The sequence below is a fragment of the Chenopodium album genome, chromosome 19, assembly GCF_948465745.1.
Source record: "Chenopodium album chromosome 19, dcCheAlbu1.1, whole genome shotgun sequence".
NCBI lineage: Eukaryota > Viridiplantae > Streptophyta > Magnoliopsida > Caryophyllales > Amaranthaceae > Chenopodium > Chenopodium album.
In genome coordinates, this window is record NC_137852.1 from 13,723,282 (window position 1) to 13,746,302 (window position 23,021).

The 23,021-nt window shown below is 35.1% G+C and overlaps 1 protein-coding gene across 3 annotated transcripts; it reads left to right on the forward strand.

The window, feature by feature from the left end:
* Window positions 1-4,417: 4,417 nt before the first annotated feature.
* Window positions 4,418-22,913, forward strand: LOC145596179 (SAC3 family protein A-like). Of its 3 annotated transcripts, none has more exons than XM_081652605.1 (14): window positions 4,418-4,793; window positions 4,908-4,988; window positions 9,042-9,884; window positions 12,734-13,165; window positions 13,349-13,450; window positions 13,900-13,997; window positions 17,030-17,204; window positions 18,184-18,678; window positions 18,779-18,919; window positions 19,134-19,193; window positions 19,647-19,777; window positions 20,927-21,060; window positions 21,147-21,379; window positions 22,309-22,913. In XM_081652605.1, the coding sequence occupies exons 2-14, from the start codon at window positions 4,923-4,925 to the stop codon at window positions 22,408-22,410; spliced, it is 3,012 nt and encodes a 1,003-aa protein (XP_081508731.1). In that variant the 5' UTR covers window positions 4,418-4,793; window positions 4,908-4,922; the 3' UTR covers window positions 22,411-22,913. The 3 variants fall into 3 exon arrangements, with proteins under 3 accessions (XP_081508731.1, XP_081508733.1, XP_081508732.1); XM_081652607.1 differs by having other exon boundaries at window positions 18,196-18,678; XM_081652606.1 differs by having other exon boundaries at window positions 4,418-4,573.
* The last annotated feature ends 108 nt before the right edge of the window (window positions 22,914-23,021 follow it).

Below are 23,021 nucleotides of genomic sequence, written 5' to 3' on the forward strand. Positions count from 1 at the left end.
AAGCCAATGAGGACATTGTCTGATTTAGCTTGGGGGGGATTTCTTGTATATATAGGTACTCCTTCTTTCCCTTTCTTTTTATTTTTCTTTGGTGTGCTTAGTTTAGTTTTTAATGCTTTCTTAGACTAGATTTATTGCTTTCTAGTATAGTTTTATTGCTTTGCTATATGAAAAATACAAAAAAATTGAAAAAATTAAAAAAAATCCAAAAATACGTTCCAATGAATTGTGAATCATGCTTCCCTGTGCCCCTTGATGAAAATTTTTCGAAATTATTTTGATTCTTGGTTATCGATGATAAATATTGTGGATTTGTTGATCATGATTTGAAGTTTAATTACTTGGATTCCTAAATATGCGTCAATTTTGTCCAACTACTTGTGAATATAGTGCTTGACTATTTGATTTGGTTAGGAATGTGTGATTAGTTCCTGGTATGTCAATGAATTTGAGTATTGGTTTGCAACTATGAGTAGTGTTTCATGACTCAATATTATGCATATGTGGAGAACGAAGGCATTTGTTCTTTAGGTAGCCTTCAAATGATTTTAGATACATTTGTTTCCTTCTTGCTACCCATGTTGTTGCTTGTGCCCTTTCATTGTTTATTTAGCCACATTACAAGCCATGTTTGCCCCATTGGTTACTAGTCCCAAGCTTGGCTTGGGGGAGCTATTAGTGAGTGAGCTGGGGGAGTTTGTGGTGTGCTTAATTAGTATTTGCACAATTTGGGTGGGTTTTAAGAAGTTATTTGTTCTTGATCATATTTTTGTTTTGATGAGTTTAAAAGTTGAATATTCTTGAAAAAATAAAGTATGATGATATGAAAAAAAAGGAAGTTCGAAAAAAATAGATAGAAAAAAAGTAATGAAAAAAATGAGAAAAAAGAATTCAAAAGAAAAAAAAAAGAAAGAAAAGAGCAAAAGAAAAAAAATTGTTTAATGTTCAAATGTTCTAAGTGAAGGTTGATCAAAAGAAAGGAAGAAAAAAAAATAGAGTTTCAATGAAATAAAATCAAATTTGAAAAGTTAAAGTTTGTTATTCACTCGAGTTCCATATTATTATATTCTTATGAGTGAAATTGTAAGAGTTGGGATTGATTAATATGTTTGGAGTTGTATATGGTGTTATTCTTGTTGGAGTTGGTTATGTTGGAGATGTTGATCATTATCTATTTTGATCACGGGTTTTATTAGGATTTGGCTCCCTTTTAGCATAGCTTTTCTCTCACATTTTCCCAAATATTTCCTACCCTTTACCCTAGCCTTACATTACAAACTTTAAAGACCTTCCGACCTTGTGCATAGAGTTATGTGGATGTGAAAGTGTTGCTTATCAATGCAAGTTATGACTTGACATATTCCGAGTTGACTAATAGGTTGAGTGTATGTCTTTTTAAACACACGAGTGTTGTGAGTTTGGGAGGGCATTGTTCACATTAAAGGGGTGGTTGGAGAGCGATCGAGTACATCTTTTACTCGCCACATAGATGAGAGTTGAGTGTGTGAGCACTAGTCTTGAATGCTATATGCTCTTGTGGTTTGCTCTATTTGACAATTGTTGGGGAAGATTGGTGGTTGGATGGATTTGATTGATTGACTTTGATACATGTTTATCGAATTTACGTTGAATTATATTTATTGATTTTAATTGTATTTGGGGTGAAGTATTGATTTATTTATTCATTGCTTTGCTTAGGGACAAGCAAAGGTTTAGCTTGGGGGAGTTTGATAAGTCTATTTTATACTTATAATTATTCCCTGTCCCACGGTCATATTTGTGCCTATTTGATCTCTACGGAGCTATTTTTATTACTAATATACGTTTTCTAGTGTTTTTGTAGAGTTGGTATTATTTTGTAGGAATCTGCAGATTTATGACGATTCCTGAGTTTATTAAACCACTATGAAGATATTAGAGAGGGATTGTATTTCTATGACCGTATATTAAAGCCCAAGATCGAGTTAAAGGAATTTAGTTCGGTGAATAAGGGCTCGATTAGAGAAGAGAGTGGTCTACATTATTATTATGGATTAATGGACCAAGCATTATAGAGAACTTGGACTCAAGTCAAGAAGCCCAAGTCCAAGGAGAAGCAAAGCAACCCAACTTCAGTTGACCGGGCCCGATCGGGCAAGGCCTGGCCCGATCGGGCGAGTTTGTTTGTTTGTCGGTTACTCGTTTTTTTTGTGGGTTAGATATGTAAGTATAAAAAGCCCATTAGTAGGCAAATTTGAGGGGGTCAAATTTTTAGTCTTTAGTTTTTGTTCCGCAGCTTTTTACTTCGTATTAGTTTTTTAATGTTTTGCTTAGAAAGTTAAGTTGTGTTTTATTTTACTCTTACGCACTTTAGTTTTATGATTATAGTTTTCATTAGTTTGGTAATTTTAATCTTCGTTTTGTTACTTTCATAATTGACTAGTTTTCATTACTTCCGTTTTTTTAGTATTAATTAATGCTTTTACTTAGTTTTATTCTAGTTGCCTTTCTTAGTTTTCTTTAATAATGCTTCTTTGAGTTTACATTATTGCTTTTAATCATGACTTATTTAATTGATTTGTTTAGTTTAGTTTTAGTTATGTGCGGGTAGTTTAATTCTAGCTAGGGTTTGTGGGGATCCATAATTAATATGAAGGGATAATTTGTTATTATTGATTATTGATATTGCATGATAATTTCTTATTGAATTGTTTAAATTCTTTGCAATTAGATTATGAATCGAGCAGATGTAATTTGATTGTGAATGTTTAGAAATATTGAATTGATGAATCGAGCAGATGTTAATTTGATATTAAAGGCTATTTTCAATAGGAACTTAGATCTAGTAAATTGCGAGAGCCTGTTAGATCTATGTTGATTAATAAATTGCGAAAGCCTGTTAATCATGTTATTTGTGCAATGTTACTTATTGATTGTTATGTTTTATCCCGGAATATTAATTATTGGTGAACCTGTGACCCTAGGCCTTCTTATTATTGATTTTCTCCCTAAACTTGATCTCCGTAGTATAATCTCTTTTTACAAACAACAATTTGGTTACTATAATAATTTAGATTATATTAATTAATTAGGAATAGAAAGACCAGTTTCCCTGTGGATTCGACCCTACTTCCCTATCTACTTTAGTTAGAGGACTTAGGTATTACTTTTGATTAGGGGATACGACTTTACCCTGCTAAAACTCTAACAGTTTTTGCCTAAATGAAGTGAAAGAATTAACATGTTCATAACTCATTAAAAGGGACTCAAATCTACCAAAAAAAATCATGCAAATAAGGTTTAGTAATAGTTACGCTGCAAGATCGAAGATATGGGGGAAAGTCATGAGGGTATTTGTCCCTCAGGTAGGCCAAGTAGCAGGGATCCCAGTCGTTGTAGTCCTCCTTCCAAACAGATCTAGCCCGCTTCTTTCCCCGAGGAGACCCACCACTGCCCGAACCCTTCACAAGCGGTCTCCTTCTTCTCCGACTCAGCAAGTTTAGGGCTCCCCTTCAAGCCATCATCAGCATCAACCACTTCTCCACCAGTAGCAGCCAAATCTACAACCACCGACACCTGAACATCAACCGTCTTCATCGGATCTGCTTCAATAACCTCCTTCTCGTCGTCGCTGGAGATGTACTCCACCAATTTCGCCCCAATTTTACCACCAGAGTACCTGGAAAAAGGACAGCAACGCCGAACCGGTTTCATGATGCCAGTTGCCCGTTGAGGCCTATATCGAGTGAAAGTGGACTCACCCTCTTTATTAGGATGATCAAGGGACTTTTTTTTCTTTTTTTTGGGACTCATTTTTCCAGAAATTCAAAGGAAATTGAAGTAGATCTAAGGTTTTTGAAAACGGAAGAGAGAGAACAGAGTACGAAGAGGAGAGAGAATGGAGAAAATTGGAGTAGATCTAGGGTTTATGAAGTTCATCTGGAGACTCTAGAAGAAGAAGAGCCTGGGCACCATTGTCGAGGCCAATTGAATTGGGTAGTTGAGGAGTTGAATGAATTGTTATGAAATTAGATGTAGGTGGGTAATTTTTGGTGGGAATGGTTAGTTTAGATTATAAAGATTGAATAAGATTAAGAGTGAAATAATTAAAAGTAGTTAAAAAAAAATAAGGGTAAAATTGTCATTTTACTATAAAAAATACTATAAAAGGAAAGAAAATAGTTTGTTGCAAGTAATGTGTAACGGCTATTTATGGTATTTGTTGTGACTCGCGAGTAAAAAGAAACGAAGGGAGTAGTTTGTTGCAAGTAATGTGTAATGACTATTTATGGTATTTGTTGCGAGTAAAAAGAAACGGAGGGAGTATATAAAGTGGCTACCAATGGAAATACTCAAAGTATGAGGCTACCAATGAGAATTTCCCTGCTACTCTACAATTCCGTATGAAGCTAGGACGTGGAGGTGATTATTATTACATTACCCTCCCTTATTACCCCCTTCTCCCTTTCCTCTCAAGCCCTAAAACACCTTAAGTAACCCCTCACCCTCAACACTCCGGCGATCCCCTCCGACGAGTCGGCCGACCAACTCCCTTCTCCCTCGCATCTTTACAACCTTTACTCCCTTCAATTTTGTACTTCCGCTTTCTAATATCTCTAATTCATCTTATTTTCATATCATTTTTTTGCAGCTAATTATCGTTTTCAAAATCACCCTTTTTTATTTTTCTATCTGTGATTTTTCAAAAAAATTTGGATTTTTTTTTGTGTAATTGTTGTTGTGTTTCAATTCAAATTCTTGCCCCTTCTTTCTTCAATTCGATAAACCCACCTTTTCCTAAGCATTAATTGAAGGTTAGGTGATTATTTTGGGAATTAGGGTTCTTATTAGTGAAATATTTGTCAATTTCAATTCATTGAGTTTATTTGTGCTGAATTTCTGTTTTTTGGAAATTAATAATGGATCAGAATGGTAAAGAAATAATGACGAGTGAAGGAGGCAGTGCTCAAGCCGTAGCAGCAGCTACTGCTGATCCTAATTCACTTGAGGTAATTATTGATTTGTATCATTTTTAATTTTCTGGGTTGATTTGATTTCATGCCAACTTCAATCAATTTTATTCTGTATTGGAGTTTCTGTGAATCAGTTAGCTGCAACTACAATCTTATGTGGACTGTGTCATCGTTTAATTAACGATTTAAGCCGTTTATGTATTGATTGAAGAAACTGTATGGGGATATACGATGATGTATATGTTTTCGAGTTTTGGTGTTGGGCATTAAGTTGCTAGAATAGAGTTTTAATTTATGAGGTTCAATTACACTTTTTATGCCTTCTTTGGTATATTGTTAGAGGACTGAAACCTTTAGTTATACTGATTTGGATATTTGTATTTTGCAATTCTATTGATTTTAGCTTTTAGCATTTGTTCCTTGATAACGCATTCCAACTGTGTCATAGTTTTGAGTGTTTGACCCTCTAAACCTTGAATGTTTGGATTGGACTTTCATGTATGGATCCTTGTACCAGAAAGGCTGAGTCATAGTAATTTTGCTGTGATAATATGTACGACCTATTAGGTTGAGGCAAGCGTTTTTCTATACTTCTTTGTTCTGGATATACAATCATTGCATATTGAGAATAAACATTGTCCTGTAATTTTTGAGAGCTTGTCATGGTTGAACAACACACCCTCCACCTAATTAAGTTATTACTCTGTCCCTACCTCTTAGGGTATGCTTGGATTGAGGGTAATATATTAAGGAGGTAATAAAAGTCAAACATGAAAAAACAAAAGTAATTTGAGGTGGTGTTGTAGAAGATATGGTGTTTACAAATGAACAAGGTAGTAGGGCCATGAGGAAAAGAGAGAGATGGAGGAATTATTACTCTCATAATGAGGGTAATAGTTATCCACCCTCCCCCTTGTGTAAATATTACCCCCAAAATAAGGGTATTGATTCCTCTTTGTTCACCAGAATCACTCCATCACTACATAATTTTCCTTACAATTACACCATCACTATATCCTTCCGTATTTTCACATTCATTTTGCTTCTCCCCCAATCCAAGCATGCCCTTATAGTCAAGGATATCACCTCTTGTAGTAAAGGATATGGCATGAAAGTATGAAACATTTGTGTTACTTTTATCCCCTCCTTATTACTTAACTTTGAGTAGTCACACAATGATATTTATTATAAACCATTGCTATAGGAAAGGTGTTTCTAGAATCGTAACATAATACTAAAGTGTGCCTCGTGCAGTATTAATAACATTAGAGATCTAAATATGAATACTATAACAACAACAATCCCATAGTCCCAAAAGAGATCTAAACATGAATAACTCATAATTATTTGTGAGAAAATTATAAATATAAAAGTGTATAGATTTATGGGTAATGCTATATTTAGCCCTAAGGGTATAAACATTAAATATAATCTTGAAAATTGTATAAAATTAGGAATTCATGTCAAAAACACGTGTTAATCAGTGTAATTAGTGTTTATATTTTTATGATTTCCTAACTTTTAACGATTTTCTAGTGTAAATTTAATGCTTGTATGTAGCCCTAAGGGCTATGTATAACATTTTCCTAGATTTATATGAAAAGATGATTTGACCCTTGAATTTTTCTAATAGTTTTGAATAAGATAACAATCACATAAATAAAGGTTCTACCCATTAGATGACCGTAATTGTCCTGCATTATTCTATTATTTTTTTTCTTGTTATTAACTTAATTAACGTAACTTGTAATATATTTCCCCGTATTTTTTTTTACTTGTAATGTTTCAGTTTTTCACGTCTGCCAATTCATAACTTTAATCATTTATATTTTTAATTATGCAACAACAACAACAACAAGGCCTTAGTCCCAAAATGATTTGGGTCGCCTAACATAAATCATCATAAGGAACTGTGCGATTTAAAGAAAGGGACATAACAAGATAATCAGTTGAAAATTAAAGTTTACATTTTTAATTATGCATTTGTAACAATTATGAAAATTAACTTTTAACAAAGTTGACGTTGCATCGAATTTAACAAGATTCAATGACTGTTCTTTGTAAGTATATATCACATAATGTAATTAAAGTTTAGCATGTGAATCGCGTACACTATTTAAATGTTGCAAGTGAAAAATTGAGGAAATTTTACGTAGTCCATATTAATATTTTCATATTCATTTAGAAGTATTTAAGTATAATAAAAATGCAAAAATGGGACCATTAGTGGGTCTCTTTAGTAAACAAACCCCTAGTATAGCAAGAAATCAGATACGAAATAATTTATCTATTTTTTTGACAAAACAAATATGTAAAACTTCACCATGTACGATATATTCAATCCATTTCGCCAAACTTTAACTTAAAAGTTAAAACTAATCCTATATTACCCTATGTTACTCGGACTCGGGTACCCATGTCCGACACGGGTACGTGTCCAAGTGTCCGACTCGGCTATTTTGTGAAAAAATTCTATGATTTTCAACTAAAATGAAGTGTCCATGTGTCATACCCATGTCCAAGGGTCGAGAGTCCGACACGGGTACTTGAGGTAAAATGAAGAGTCCGAGTAACATAGATATTACCCACAAAATAGCATGATCTACCTTTAGTACCTTGCAACAACTGCACGCATACCCAAAAAAAAAAAAAGTCAGATGGATTGTAAGATGAACATCTCATTAATTAGCAAAGCATAAGCAAAGTATGTATTTTTAGTTTTCCATGATTAAGCTTTAAATATATTCATCTCCATTCTTCTTAGTCTGTTAAGAAAAACAGTTGCTTGGTCTTTTTTTAATTTTCTAATATTTACCAATTCTTGACACTAAACATTATACTTATACATAGAATTATATCTAAGTAAAGCATAAATTTAAGCACAGTAATACTTAACCAAAATATGCACCAATCACTCAATTAGTACATTCAGTATACATTTTTTGTTTTTCTATTGCTTGGGTAATTACACCTTAGGTTAACCTTATACAAATCATAAATTCATAATACCTTAGCTGACTATTTGTAATGGACAATCCGACAATGTCTTCTTCAATACATTAATTGAAACAAATAATTTGATGATATGTTTTCCATGCTTGGTTTTGGACTTTTGGGTGTTGTGTCTAACACAGTGTCAAGTCCTCTAGATTTTTGCAAAATTTCATACAAGGCCACTATATATTTTGGGTATCGTGTCGTGTTGAAGTGTCACAGGATAAGACACGCGACACCAAACGTAGAACAGGGTGTTAAACTATCATAGCTCTGACGAATTTCTAGGATATGAATAATCAAGCAAAATATGGGTATATATATAGTTTTGGCCAAAATTGGAAGAAAATCATAGCATAATTGTTTAATTGAATTGCTCATCGAATCAATAGGAAAATAGATTATTGATCTTGGGTTTATATTAATGCAATTAAATGTTGAATTATACCTCCTCCGTTCCCCTAATATTGCAGCAAGGGTGGTTAAAGATGAGGAGAGGTATAAAGAGAAATGTTGCAATATTTGTGAAGCATCCTAAAATGGTAATTGTTGCAATATTAGGAGAAGTAAAAGAATGAGAATAAATTTGCAGTCAAAGAAAAACAGGTGAAATTCGCGAAGATGAGCAGACTTAGAATTTGATCAAAAATTAGTCTGCTATTTATCTTGATTAATACACGCCTTTGGACTTTTTATTTTGGTAGCAGTGATAATAATGTTATAGAAAATCATTCACTTTCCATGCAAAAATTTAAATTTCATCCGAATAAGTGTCTTCATGGTTAGTTTTTCTTCCTTGAAATTAAGGTTGATAAATATGTGTGGTTACATGATATTTGTTCTTTTTATTTATTTATTTATTGTTATATGCATGTAATCTCTTGTTTCTCTCCCACAAGGGAGTAAGTTAGCAGTTAAATGTTTGAAAAGTAATTTAGGTGGTTGTGTGTGAGGGAAAGGAATTAGGCATTTGGCACGTTCACATTAAAGTGATTCCTAAATTAATATATAGATATTAGTTATGTGCCTATTGATAGAGGAGTATTATTAACGAATATCTATAAAATTATTTATTCTGTTTTGTTTATCCTGAAGTATCGAGCTGAAGGAAGCCAGGGGCACACATATCAATATTACCCGTCAGCAGCTGCACCTACGCCTATTGCTTGGCCTGTGCATGGGGGTGACCATTCAAATTTAGGGAACAGAACTGTTCAAAATGTGAGCTACCAGTATAATCAGCAGCAGCCTACTACTGTCCAGGATGCTACAAACATGCCTTCTATTGCCTCTACGTCAACAGCATCAGGGACTGATAATGCTTCACACATGTACCCTAGTTATGCTACATACCCTACTTCCAGTAATCCCTATGGTTATCCAAGTTCTGAATACACCAATTACTATAGTGGTTACCAGCAGCAGCCAACTCAACCATACACTCAAGCAACTGGAACATATCAAAACTCAGGTTCTTATCAGCCTATTTCCTCATTTCAGAATACCGGGTCTTATGCTGGGTCTACAAGTTATCCAAGCACTTATTACAATCCTGCTGATTATCAGACAACGGGAGCTTACAACGGAAGCAGTTACAGCAGCCAGACTAACTTGTGGAGTCAAGGGAACTACACAAATTACCCTCAGCAGTATGGGAATTATAGCCATGACACAAGCAATGCTTATAGTTCTAGTAGTGCTGCTGCAACTACGAATTATCAGCAGCACTATCAGCAATGGGCAGATTATTACAGTAGTCACACTGAAGTTACCTGTGCTCCTGGTACAGAAAATACTACTGTTGCGACCACAGCGGTTTTGTCGTGTCCAGTTCCTGGAGTTTCTAGTGGGTATGCAGCTCCTGTGAATCAGCCACAGGCAGCTTATGCCCCAGCTTGGAAGCCCGAGATTGCCCCCTCTGCATTGCCTTCACATCAGGTTTGAGTTTAATTTTGATATTTCGAAAATATAGATGAATTTCTTGGTTAATGCTATTTATTTCTTTGTCTTTGGTTAGCCTTGGTCATTAGTTAAATTTCTTAATAGCTTACTTTTTATCTGATCGTGCTCTTGATTCTTTATGTTGTACTTTTGACTGTAGACTTTCCATTTATGAGTGTGTGTGCGCGCTTGCGCATGTGTGTAGAGACTTGTTAGAGATTAATTGGGAGAGAATCAGATCAGGACTGCAGCAATCAAGAATTTTTGATGTATCTGTGATCTATTTCATATATGATTTCAATGGGTTCGTTTTTATAATTGAAGATGCTTATTTAGGCCTGTAGGTGAGGTCTAAGGAAGCTGGACATTCTGTGGAAAGGGAGTAGAGAATTAATTCCCACTTCTCTTTATGCACTCTAACAATGTCCCAGTTCTTCTGTAAACTGTAACCATACTTGCTCCTAATTACTTTATGCCTCTGGGGTTTGGTTACAATGTGAACTGATTTCATTTTTCACTTATGTGATGATATAGGAAATCAAGTTACCCAAACCCAGACCCCTTCCTCATGTCTACATAGTCCAACTCTATAGGTGATATAATTAGAATTAACTGCCTAACAATGTAAACATCATTGTCAACCTTCTTGATTATCCCTACCAAAATTTTGAAGAGGAACAGATGATGTAATTATGTAAAGTGGTATTGAACTAGAAGGATTGTTAGAGTGATACAAAGCCAAGAGTCTGCCTTCTTATACCCATCTAACCTCTTATAAACTCTCTTAACCCTGGAATTTGAAGGACTTGCTCCTTGAACTCTGTTGCTGAGGCAGAATTTAGGAGGATCCTGAATTGCTAAGCTTGCCAAGGAGGAAAAAGCCTGGAAGGATTTCAGGCTCCTGATCTATACTAGAAATTGTAGACTTGTGTAAGCTGTATGCATGGAGGCTCAAAAATCTGATGCGGTTATGTCATTAGAAAGGTATGAAGGTAGAATATTTAGTGAAGCCTTATTATATAGGGCCAAGATGGTGTGAATATAGGGGAGTGTATTGGATAGCAGCAAGTAGAATTGATGCAAGTCCTAGTCTGACTGTTTGAGCTTTGGTATAACATGTCGTTAGGTTTTTTGACAATGTCTGTTAGAAAATTAAGAACATTAACTGAATAATGTGCTAGATAATTTTTGTTTTTGGTAAAAAATTACAATTCTCGAGCTTCTGGTGTTTCTTTAACTGAATAATTTAGTTTGTTAGATCAATTTAAACGTTGTTCAGAAACTGTATAATAGGCAGCCTAGATGATGATTAGAATTTATCTTCAAGAAAGGTTAATTGGTGTTAGTGAATATTTATAATTCTATGTCTACATCTACCTATCCTTGTATTAGTAATCTATTTATGTATATCAGTATGAGAAGAGAGGAGAGAATTAAGGGCTGAAAGAATGTAAGATTCTTAAATACATGAGAATGAGGCTATGCAATACATAAGAAAGAAAAGGGTACCACTGTATGTCAAGCCTCCTCCAGTCTCCAAAGTTTCTCTGTCTTTTTATCCCATTGTCTTGATTCTTGTGAATCATGATGCAACATGTCTAAGGCATGAAGTTCATTGAGGTCAACTGCATAATTCTTTCAAGGCATAGGCAGTACTGGGTGCTAAAGGCAGGGCTTCATTTCACCTTATTCTTCCTCTCCTTTTCTGTTTAAAAGCCTCTCTCTCAATCTTCATGAACCACATCCATAATCTTACATTAGACCTCACATAGTGATGTAATGTGAGCCAGGGCTCTTGCTATAATAATTTGGTTTGTGTAATTGGTGTCAAAACTTGTACTTCTAAATTTTATGAGTTATGATAGGTTCCCTCTAAAATAAAGGCATTTGGTTAATTTTTTGCTTTGTGATGGCCTCAATCTCCCACTGTCGTTGCTAAATCCTAGCCCCAGAATATTAAAGGCTGTAAGTGGGTCTTATGAGCTCCTTGTGATTGCTCTACTCTTTGCTGTCTCTCACTTGTCATAACAATAGTGCTTTCCATCTTGAATTGTTTTTATTTATGAGCGGTTACCATTTAGTAATTTTTTTTTATTTTTTATGTTTTCCATAATATCCTATTGCAAGGTTTGCCTTTTAACACAACAAAGTACTCTGTGCAAGGTGGCATATTAATGATAACAATATCCTATTGAACCACATGCTCTGTGGCCATGATAATTTTTTAGTTGCACTTTTTGTTGTGATCTGAAGTTCTGAACATATCTCAAACCATGTGCATGTTTGACAAGCTGTGAGGGCTGCTTCTTTTTTTCCTCTGTTACTTTTATATTATGGTTGTTTGATGGGTACCGAACTTATCTTTTTGCTGCATTTGACATGCTTATGATTTATGAGTCAGTGCTTGCATTCCATATATTGCAGCCTTCTACGCTTTGTGGTTACATGTAATTCTCCCTCTATATCTCTTTTGTTACAGATGTGGGAGAGAAACGTTGGGGTTGCTTTTTGTGTATAGGCGAGTAAATTAAAATAAGACAGTGGATTTTTCTTATTGTTTTTTAATTGAGGCGAGAGTAGGGTGGAGAGAGAAGAAGAATAGAAAAAGTAATAAAAATGAAGAATAATATTATCAATCTTTTAGGGAGAAATGGGAGGTTTATTTTTGGATGAAGGGAGCAATTGCCCAATTATTATTCTGAGTACAGTCTCTGAATGTCGTATGGCGTTTTATTTATTCTGTTTCCATTTTCAATAGCCATTGTATTTCTTTGGTATGTAGTCACTGTTTTGTTTCCCTTTTACATTGTATTTAACATATTTTTCTTCTTTTGTTGTCTTACCAGACAAGCAGTCCAGTAGGTGCTTATAATGAATACTGGAAACATGCAACTCAAGCTTACCAAAACCAGAGTGCTTCTAGTTCGCAGTCCAATTTTCAGAAGCCTTTAGATGTAAACTCTTCTCATCCTAGTGCTCAGGATCAGCAGCATACTCTTGCACCACAACCACAGCTACCCAATTCAATGTACACCGAGGTGCAACAAACTCACCCTCAACCCTTGCAACCCCTTACTCCGGTAGATACACTTAGGGTAAGCAACCTTCAGATTCCATCAAATCCTAGAATTGCCTCAAATTTGGCTTTGTCCACGCCAAAAACTTATAAAGATGCAGTCACATCAAGTGTAACAGCAAAGCCTGCCTATGTTAGTGTCTCATTGCCAAAACCTGCCAACAAGGCTCTGTCTGGTAGTGCTTCTGACTCAAATCTCAAGGTAAGGCTTTTTATACCTTTTTTTTACCTTCTATGTTCATTGTGACCCAATTAGAAGTATCCTTACGACCTTACAAACCGAGCAACTTCTGTTTCTGTTGATAATTTACATTTATCCATGTTGATCCATGATCAGTTCCCAAACTTTTTCTCTATATTTCATGTTTATAGTACTGTTTTGCAGCCTGGAATGTTCCCAGCATCGCTTCGAGGTTATGTAGAGAGGGCCTTGGCTCGTTGTAAGGATGAAAAACAAAGAGCTGCTTGTCAAGAAGTGATGAAGGAGGTGAGCCATATAATATAGGAATGTTTACTGATGGGCTCTTTTTGTATTTGTGTACGTGGCTATGTGTTTGTGTTTACACATGTGCACCCAGGACTTTGTTGTGGATAGGCTGGTGGAGCATTAATGGTGTCTGATTTTTTTAAAATTTTGTATGTTTTTACAAATTTTAAATTATAGAAATAATGTTTAGAAAAGGTCTTGCGCAGAACAATTACTTTTGCTTATGCTTATAAACATATGCTTTTGCTTACAGACTTGCACATTATTTCTGTTAGATTTTCCATATGAATTGAGACATATTTCCAATTTGGTTGACTGCTTTGTATTCATTAGATGATTATATTTCTGTATTACTGGAAGATCCATAGTGTCACTTAATATATCCTGTTCAGTTCCTGTATATTTCTGTAGGTGATACCTTATTTTGTCTTTGATGTTTAATACTCCAGATAATCACTAAAGCAACTGCTGACGGAACACTTTACTCGCGAGACTGGGATATTGAACCCCTTTTCCCGCTACCTGATACAAGCACCGTGAATCATGAGTGTGTTTCTCTCTTTCTTGTAGATTTGTTGCTTGTTATATATATATATATATATATATATGTCTTTCAACGGAATTACTTCTTGTGCCTCGTGGTTTGTCTTGTCCTTGATTTTGTAATTGTTAGTTATTGCAGTTTGTTCAGGCTGACTTATCTGCATTGTTTTGTTAAGTTTTAAGTCATTATTTTTGTATTTTACTGTAATTTGTTCCAGTGCTTCTTCCTAAAATCTCTTGTCTTGAATTTGAGGCAGTAGAGGTTCTGTCTCTATTTCTGCTTATCTCTAGCTCTCTAAGTTTTTTTTGATACAATGCTTCATTTGGAAAGCCATCTTTCAGCTCAAGTTTCTAACACAACTAGGTATTCCCTTATTTTTGTCTCCTCTCTTTCTGTAAGACTGTCAAGCCAAAATGGGTTTTATACTTTATTGGCAATTGCTTTGTTGGATATGCTTGTCTGCCAGTTGGAAGACTTTAGGGGTCGTTTGGTTGGAGTTTTTGGAATGGATTGGAATGGAGTTAAAGTCTATTCCAATCATTTTCTTGTTTGGTTGGGCAAATTTAAGTATGGAATCTCATACCTAGGGGTTCTGATTCCACCCCATCCCCCTAGAATCCCATACCCACCTTACCCCCAAAGATTCACAATCCATTCCTTTAAGGAAATTGTAATAACCATTCCAAAGAATGAACGAAACAAGTTTAGACAAGTATGGGGTTAGAATCCATACCTCCCAAGTATGAGATCCCATACCAGTCATTCCAAGTTAGCAAACCAAACGACTCCTTAGTCTGTTGTGTTTGGTCTTTTGGATGACCTGCATGTGCTGTTTTTTGTTCAAAAGTGGGTTTATTTATTTATTTATAAAATTGGGTTATGTACTTTATTGGCAATTCCTTTTGGACCCTTCTGTAAAAATAAACAAATAGATAAACGTATTGGAATCAAGTGGATTTCGTGCACTGCATTTCCTCATAAAAGATGTTTGGTGATTCATTCATTTTTCTTTTTTTAAATGCTTTACCTATACTCTGTGTTGAACTTGGGGATGTCCATCATAATTTTTCTATTCTACAACCCAGGGTAAGATTACTTGCCTATATGATGATGTGGAAGAACTTAAATTTAAATTAGACTCTTATTATCTTATAGCTTACCATCTTTTTTAAAAAAAAATTTTTATTTAAATTTTATTGGGTAGGTTTTTATTGTTAAGAAGTAATATTGTTTTAAATTATAGAAATGGACCTTTAGCAAATCTGAATCAGCCATAAAAGATTTCATCACAAACTTTCCATGTACTTCTTTCATTTTCATGTGCTTTACTCTGTAGTATCCACAAACCAAGGAAATTGGAAATTGGAAATTGGTGGATGAGTTTAAGAATAAGATAGATAAAGTAAAAATAGATGGAGTATAAAGGTGGGTATGCGGTTTTGGTTGCAATTGTGGGCGGTGTTTGAAAAAGCGCGCTGAGGCGCAAGGCGTTAGAGGTCATGCGCTTTTTATGGTCTAGGCGAGGCGACTTCAATGAGGCGCAGATAAGGCGCACAGAGGCGTGAGGTGCAGCTTAACTGAGGCGCACAAAGAGTTTTTTCAGAATTTTTTTTATTGCTTATTATATGTGCCTCACTTCAATGAGGCGCGCCTTAGGCGCAAGGTACTCTGAAACGCCTTGGTGCGCCTTGAGCCTTTTTATACATAGATTGTGGGTATTGTTGGAGCGTCACGATTCGGATATGATACGTTGATCACAGACTGTGTCACTGTTGTTGCGATGCAAATTTAATTTCAATGTCTTTTTAAGATTTTATATTAGTTTTAGGTTATTAGAATAGTTAGAGTATTATAGTGAAGGATTAGATCCATTAGTGGGGAGACATGGGGAATCTTAATATTCACTATATATTTGCATAGGAAGTAACTTTTGTGTAAAACCAGAGATATAAGTCATATAACGTACAATGCAGGGTGATTTGGGGCTGGAACATTTAATTCAGCCAAGATCATGGCTTTTTGATACACCCCTCGTTGATATGGACAATTTTAGTTTGGTCAATTGAAAATCCTTTACAATAAGGCCCAACCAAAACAATGCAGCCTTGTTTTTAACACCAGGAGAGAGTAAAAAGGTGATATTTGTTGGGGGGGGGGGGGACGGGGGGTAAGATGGGTAAAATGTGTTTGCTAAAAATAGAATAAGTAAAAATATGATTAACATAAAATATATTCCCCTACATAGGAGGTGGGTAGATCATATGAAAACCAAGGTAATACATAAATATAGCATATAGGAAATGTGTAGCCTTCTGTCTCTAAGACATTCCAAGTTCTGGGGTTTATGGGTGGAAAAAAAAAAAAACCATTTTCACTGTCAACCTAACAGTGATTAGTGCTCAGTTTATATTTATTGGTGGTGAGAGTTGGTGGTAAAGCTGGTATTGGTAATGATGTTAAAAATTCTGATCAAACATCTAGTAGAGATTGGGTTATTTGATTAAGCTTCTTTAATCTTGATTCAGAAAATTAACTACTAAGTCTCCCCTTTGAATGAATTTGTTAGAAGTTGGGGGCCCCTAATTTTTGTGGTGCTTTACTGGTGGGTGCAGGGATTTCTTGTTTTAGTATCTGTTTTTGCATTTCTTGGTCAATGTGCTCCTCTTCAGACAAACATTCAATGTGCATTTATTATTACTATGTGTATAATTTTAAAAAAGATTGCAGTGCAGCATTTTTTGCATTTATATTTTTGAAGCTTGCCCAAATTGCTTGTGGGCCTTTCTTATTCTGTCAAGTGACTACCTATTGTGATTACATGTTCATGCTGAGGATTACTTTTATCATTTTCTTATTGCTGTCATTGTTCAACATATCCTGATTTCCTTGTATAAACCTGTTCTACTTCTTTGGTGTCAATGTATTTGATGAGCTAACTTGGAAGTTAGTCAATCATCTTTTCTGCATGAAGTGTTTTTAAATGTATTTGCTTTTTTTTTTTAATTTTTTTTTTCACTTGCTTTGCTTATCTGCAGACAGAGTGCAGCACCAGCAGTATCATTGTCCATATTTAAAAGAAGCCCTAGCAGACGAACTAAAAGTCGGTGGGAGCCTTTACCAGAAGATAAACCGATCGAGAAACCATCATCAACACATCAGGATTCTGCTAGGCAGGGTGTCTGGGCTCATTTCAATGGAAGGGATCATAAGGTATATGGCCTGTCTTGTTTGTGCTCACTTAAGTGTAGTATATTTGTCTCATTAATCATTGCTCTTCATCATCTTTTTGAGCTGGTGTGGATCAAGAGGGTTTTCTGTTTTTGGCAAATGTACAGGAAGAGCAAGCCTTTGTATTTGCACATTGAAAAGTTTATGTAGAAGCTTAGTTTTAAAAAGTGTTCCTTGGGGGGTGCGGTCAAGCGCGAGAATTGGCATCTTAGCCTTGCTAAGTCCAAAGACCTACAACAGGCGCATGCCTATGCTCTTTTTTTTAGCCTGTTTATTGTGTCTTTGCGCCTAATGTTGTAAAGTGTCGATAGCTGGCGCATAAGATTTTATATTATTTTTTTTAAAAAAGAAAAAAATACCACGTGACTTTGCAAAGGTCAGATTAGCTGTTGTTCACATGTCCCTTTTACCATAACAAATAATATTCTGTAATGATAATTTAAGTTCTGTAACAATAAGTTTAGTTTAGTAAAAATATTTTTTAAGTTTAATATACTAAAAATAATTTTTAATCAATAAAAATTAGTAACCTCAAAGACCAAATAAAAAAGACAATTAGTATATATACTTTAAGTTCTGCAACGTTTTGACATAAAGTAGAGAGCAAAAATGTCTAACCGTTGCAAATAATATGAACAAAGGTAGTAAATAAAGTGTACCTCACCTACAAAAGGCACGCACCATGTGCCTAGGCGCTAAGTACTTTTGTGCCTTGGTCACTTGGTGCGCCTCACACTCTTTTAAACGAAGGAAGAAGTACAGGTTAGATCTCACATACAGGATATACCTTCTCATCACTCTGTTATATATATTTTCAATCTACTTAAACCAAAGAGTTTGCATCTCACTTAAGTGGACAGACTTGATTAGAACTTCAGGAGACTCTTATGTTTTAGAATGCTGCCACTTACAATATTTTGAAACCTATCTCCTTTTCTTCCTTAATAACCAGTTTTATCAGTTATCCTTGCAGTCTGTTGCCGGAAAATCCGAGAGAAAAGATGCAACTTTCAGTAGATTTTCTACCGTGGAGCAGACAACTGCTAGAAGTGCCCACAGGCCTTCTAAAAGACAACGCTTTGTTAACGACTCTAGTGCCACTGAAAATGGTGATACCTCAAGTGATAGTGATAAGGAACAAAGTTTGACAGCATACTACTCTGGAGCAATTACACTTGCCAACTCACCAGAAGAAAGGAAAAGGCGTGAGAACCGTTCAAAACGTTTTGAGAAAGGTAATGGACAAAGATCTGAGAATCGTTTTAGACCAAAGAAGACTAGTGTTGGAAATCTGTATGCCAGAAGGGCCAGTGCGCTGGTGCTTAGCAAAACTTTAGAAGATGGAGTTTCCAGGGCTGTTGAAGATATAGACTGGGATGCCCTTACTGTTAAGGGTACATGCCAGGAAATTGAGAAACGCTATTTGCGACTTACTTCTGCACCTGATCCATCAACTGTAATACCTTCTTCCCACACAATAACTTTTTGTCTTTGTCTACTGTATGTAAGTGGCAAATTCAGGTTGATAACATTAATGAGCAATGTGGTTTCTTCAGGTTAGACCTGAGGAAGTGTTAGAGAAGGCTTTGCACATGGTTCAAAACTCACAGAAAAACTACCTATACAAATGTGATCAATTAAAATCGATTCGTCAAGATTTGACTGTGCAGAGGATACGGAATGAACTGACAGTCAAGGTATATCAGTACTATATTCTATGCACTTTTAACTTAAGCATTACGATTTGTTCAAATAACATTTTTGTTGCCTCTTAAAGTTAGTTGTCTCTTTAAGTTAGTTTGTTATCTAGATAGTTTGATTTTACATGAATTAAAAGGCGTTTTTATGTTTTTGTTTTAAGTTCTGCATCATACCATTTTTATGACTTTTATAATTCTCTGATGCTTCCAGGTGTATGAAACTCATGCTCGACTTGCTCTTGAATTTGGGGACTTGCCAGAGTTTAATCAGGTTGGTCTTTGTGCAATGGTGAAAACATCAGCTATATCTTGTTCAGTTTAAATTGATATAGCTTACTGTGTGGCATGGATCTCATGATCAGTTCTCATGATCAGTGTTTGTTCCTATTGTGTAAAAGTCTAAATCTGCTTTAGGATATGAGACTCACAGTTGGTCTTAGAAAAAGTTAGGCAGGACAATTGCAGTCTGTAATTTAAATCTAATGTTATGTGTTTGTGTATGTGGACTTGTGTTCTTTATCTAATAATTTAGCCCCTGTTCTCAAAAATAATCATTTGTCAATGAATTTTGCTGCTGTGTAACGATCGCTTGCTAGTAGGTTGGAGTTATCTAGTTAAAATTGTGTATATATATATATGTATTTTTTTTGATTATTATTATTATTATTAATTTTTTTTTTTTTTATGATAAAAAAGATGAACTGGGTTGTTGCTTTGCTTGCAGTCTCAATCACAGTTGAAATCATTGTACGCTGAAGGAATTGCAGGTTGCCACATGGAATTTTCTGCTTACAATTTGCTTTCAATCAGTTTACTTTCCAATAATAGAAGAGATCTGTTATCATTGATGTCAAGGTTAGTGATAAATTGTGAAATAACACTTCCCTGTATCAAGTTTCTTATATATAGACTAAAACTGCTATGGAGTACTAGGCTCACTCTTGATCTAAGAAGCAAATAATCAGAGTATGTAGTCTTGAGTACTCCTGTATATATATAATTGCTCTATTTTCCTTTTGCGCTACATTTGAATTAGTTCTCCATTTCTGTTTTTAAAAACTTACAACCATATTTTACTATTCTCCACCCCTCTAGTGGTCAGCTCATCATATTTTAATATTTTTCATATTCTCTCTCATCCCCACTTATACCCACTTGCCTTATTATATTTTTTTATTCTTCAACCTACCCCACTTCAATCATTAATTAATGCTTTCTATTATTCCTGCTAAAACTCTCTGTTCGGAGAAGTGGAGGATCTATTTAAATACGGAGGGAGTATTATTTAGTGCGTGTGTGATTTTACTTAAGCACTGTTCATTATTATCTGGTCCCTATTTCAAGAATTGTTCATTTGTTTCTCTGTGGTGCGTGAAGATGCATGATTGTGTGTTAAAGAAATCATAGTAGGTGCCTATGGATTGTTGAGCTGATTTAATATATAAGTAATATTGTGCTCATGGAAAATCTTCCTCATGGTTCACAAGGGCCTATACACTTGGGAGTAGTGTTTTTGTCATACATTTGATAAGAGATCAAATGTTAAGTTTTTGCTTGGTCATTATTTTGTTCTTCTTGATAAGGGATCTTTTCTCCAGGAGTGGCGTGATTTTTGGCTATTAGTAATTTGTGAATGAGAGGGAAATGTGATTTTTTGGGTAAGTCAATTTCGGACAGCAATCCCTGACCTTAAATTTGGCGCTATTCTATGTTTGGGCCATGTTGGTTTGGGTTGTGAATTGGCTTGCCTGTAGGGCCAGAGCTACAAAGATAGTGTCTTTTGGTAGAAGTTATTGTTTATTTAGAGAAATCTGGTTGATAATGTATAAATGTTTCAGCTGTTTGACTTGTGTTTAACTTGGTAGTATGAATTTATAATTGGTTTTTTCGATCTATCAAGTCTTTTAAGCTGTACTAGTTTTAGGCCCATTTGTATTCCTAAAATGTCAAAATCTGTTTAACATATGTTTATGCTGAAGTATGTTTGTTTAATTTGCGTGGCAGATTATCAGATGAAACTAAAAGGCATGAAGCTGTGAAGCATGCACTTTCAGTTAGGTCGGCTGTTACATCAGGAAATTATGTCCTGTTCTTCAGACTGTATAAGTCAGCACCTAATTTGAACACTTGTCTCATGGGTATGTTGTATGTGTCATCTTCTCTTTCAAGTACAGTTCAATTTAATCTCTATCATCATTTGACATGTATGATTGTTATTCAACAGATCTCTGTGTAGAAAAAATGCGCTTTGAGGCTGTGAAATGCATGTCTCGTACGTATAGACCTACAATTCCTGTTTCTTATGTTGCTCAAGTTTTGGGATTCAGCAGTGTATCTGAAGGTGAAGGGCTTGATGAGGGAGACGTGGATGGCTTGGAGGAATGCATGGAATGGTTGAAGGCGCATAGTGCGTGCCTTATTGCAGATAATAATGGTGAAATGATGATTGATGCAAAGGTATGGCTCGATTCCTTGCAAAGTTAACTATCTTTTATTTAAATTCGTGCTTGTAACAAGCTTTTCAAGCCATGTTTGGTTCATATTGACTTGTTAAGGTCTACAGCTGAGGCTGAGCTTTGCTCATCTTAGCTTGTAAAGGTCTGGAGCTGAGCCGTGCTCAAATAGATGGCTAGATGAGTTGGCTCATTATATTTCTATCCAGGACCCTCTATATTGGTCATTGTTAAGTGGTGGCTCTGGCACTGTGTTTAGCTGTTACAATTTTGACTTCTTGTGGACCGTGAATTGTGCAATATGTTTATTTTGGCAAGGCAGTCTTGCTGGTTTTGGTTGTGTCAAACTTCCCTTTCCACTTTTCGCTTTTCATTTACATCAACCGTTTGTGTTAATATCTTTAAAATTTTCTTTTTAGTTTTGCATTATTGTAAGTTGATTACAAGCTGTTCAACATTCATCCATGACTTTGGTTTTTATTACGTCATCGTGTCATGGTTATATATAATTTTTAAATTTATTTGTTTTTAATTTTATTTTTAGCCCACTAATGTTTATGAACTGTATTGTTTTCCTTTGCTAAGGTTTTTTCAAACCTTTATGTATTCAACTTGAATGTTTTAACCACTCTTTTTAAACTTTCTTGAATATATTCTTGATTCTCTTTTAAAACTGCCTTAATTTTTCTTAAATGCTCTTTCGTTTACTCATTTTTTTTTCACTCTTTTAAATGATGGTTTTGCTACGTCCGTTTCTTTATATTGTACGATTCCTTATGACGATTCATGTTAGCCGACCCCAAATCATTTTGGGACTAAGGCTTTGTTGTTTTTGTTGCTGTTGTTATAGTCAAAGTCCAAGTATGTGATGCAACTTAATTTTACTTCAAAAATTGGTCTTCTCTTTTACTTAATGGCTGGTGTTGTAAACAGGTCTCCTCATCTAGTCTCTGCATGCCTGAACCTGATGATGCTGTGGCTCATGGAGATGCCAATCTTGCTGTGAACGATTTCTTCACTCGAGCATCCACTTAACTGTTCTTACTAAAAAAAGGATTTGAGATAGCACTGGGAAGTCATGGTATTGAAATTCATTTGGCCGTCAACACTCAACAGTATAATTGATGACAAAAAAATGATCATTAAAGGGGCAGGACTAGAGTTTTAGAAAGTCTGGCACTCTGATGCTGATCTTAAAGGATTTTATATTGGTGAGGGATGGAATATGCAAATAGCATTGGATTTGCTAGAGACGGAATCTGGCACAAGCATGCGAGTGGCTTGTAGATGCACCGAAGCCTTACAGCAAACTAAATTGTCAAAGATTAGTCTGTAAACTTGTTAGTGAATGTAGTTGTAACATCTATTCATTCTTGTTCGAGTAAAAGTACATATAGGCAAGAAAAGCAACGCGAATAAGGTGGTCATCCATGTATCTGATGTAATTTTTGCCAAATTTTTGTTCTAAGTTAGCTATTTTCAGAATTTTTGTTTTACCCATCAAAAAAGTTGGCAAGCTATAGAGTTCTCATTTTTCACATCAATTGCTTCTGTAGTTCTGTTGCATATCAGCTTTTTTATATCTTGAGACTTAACAGTCATTCGACTGATTAGAGTAACCTTATTTACCTGATCTTTACATCGAA

Excerpts from the sequence above, each read along its gene's own strand:
- LOC145596179 (XM_081652605.1), top strand. The coding sequence starts at position 4,923 with ATGACGAGTGAAGGAGGCAGTGCTCAAGCCGTAGCAGCAGCTACTGCT. Across the intron at positions 18,920-19,133 it reads GGAATGAACTGACAGTCAAG|GTGTATGAAACTCATGCTCG; the intron begins GTATATCAGTAC and ends TGATGCTTCCAG. Across the intron at positions 19,194-19,646 it reads ACTTGCCAGAGTTTAATCAG|TCTCAATCACAGTTGAAATC; the intron begins GTTGGTCTTTGT and ends CTTTGCTTGCAG.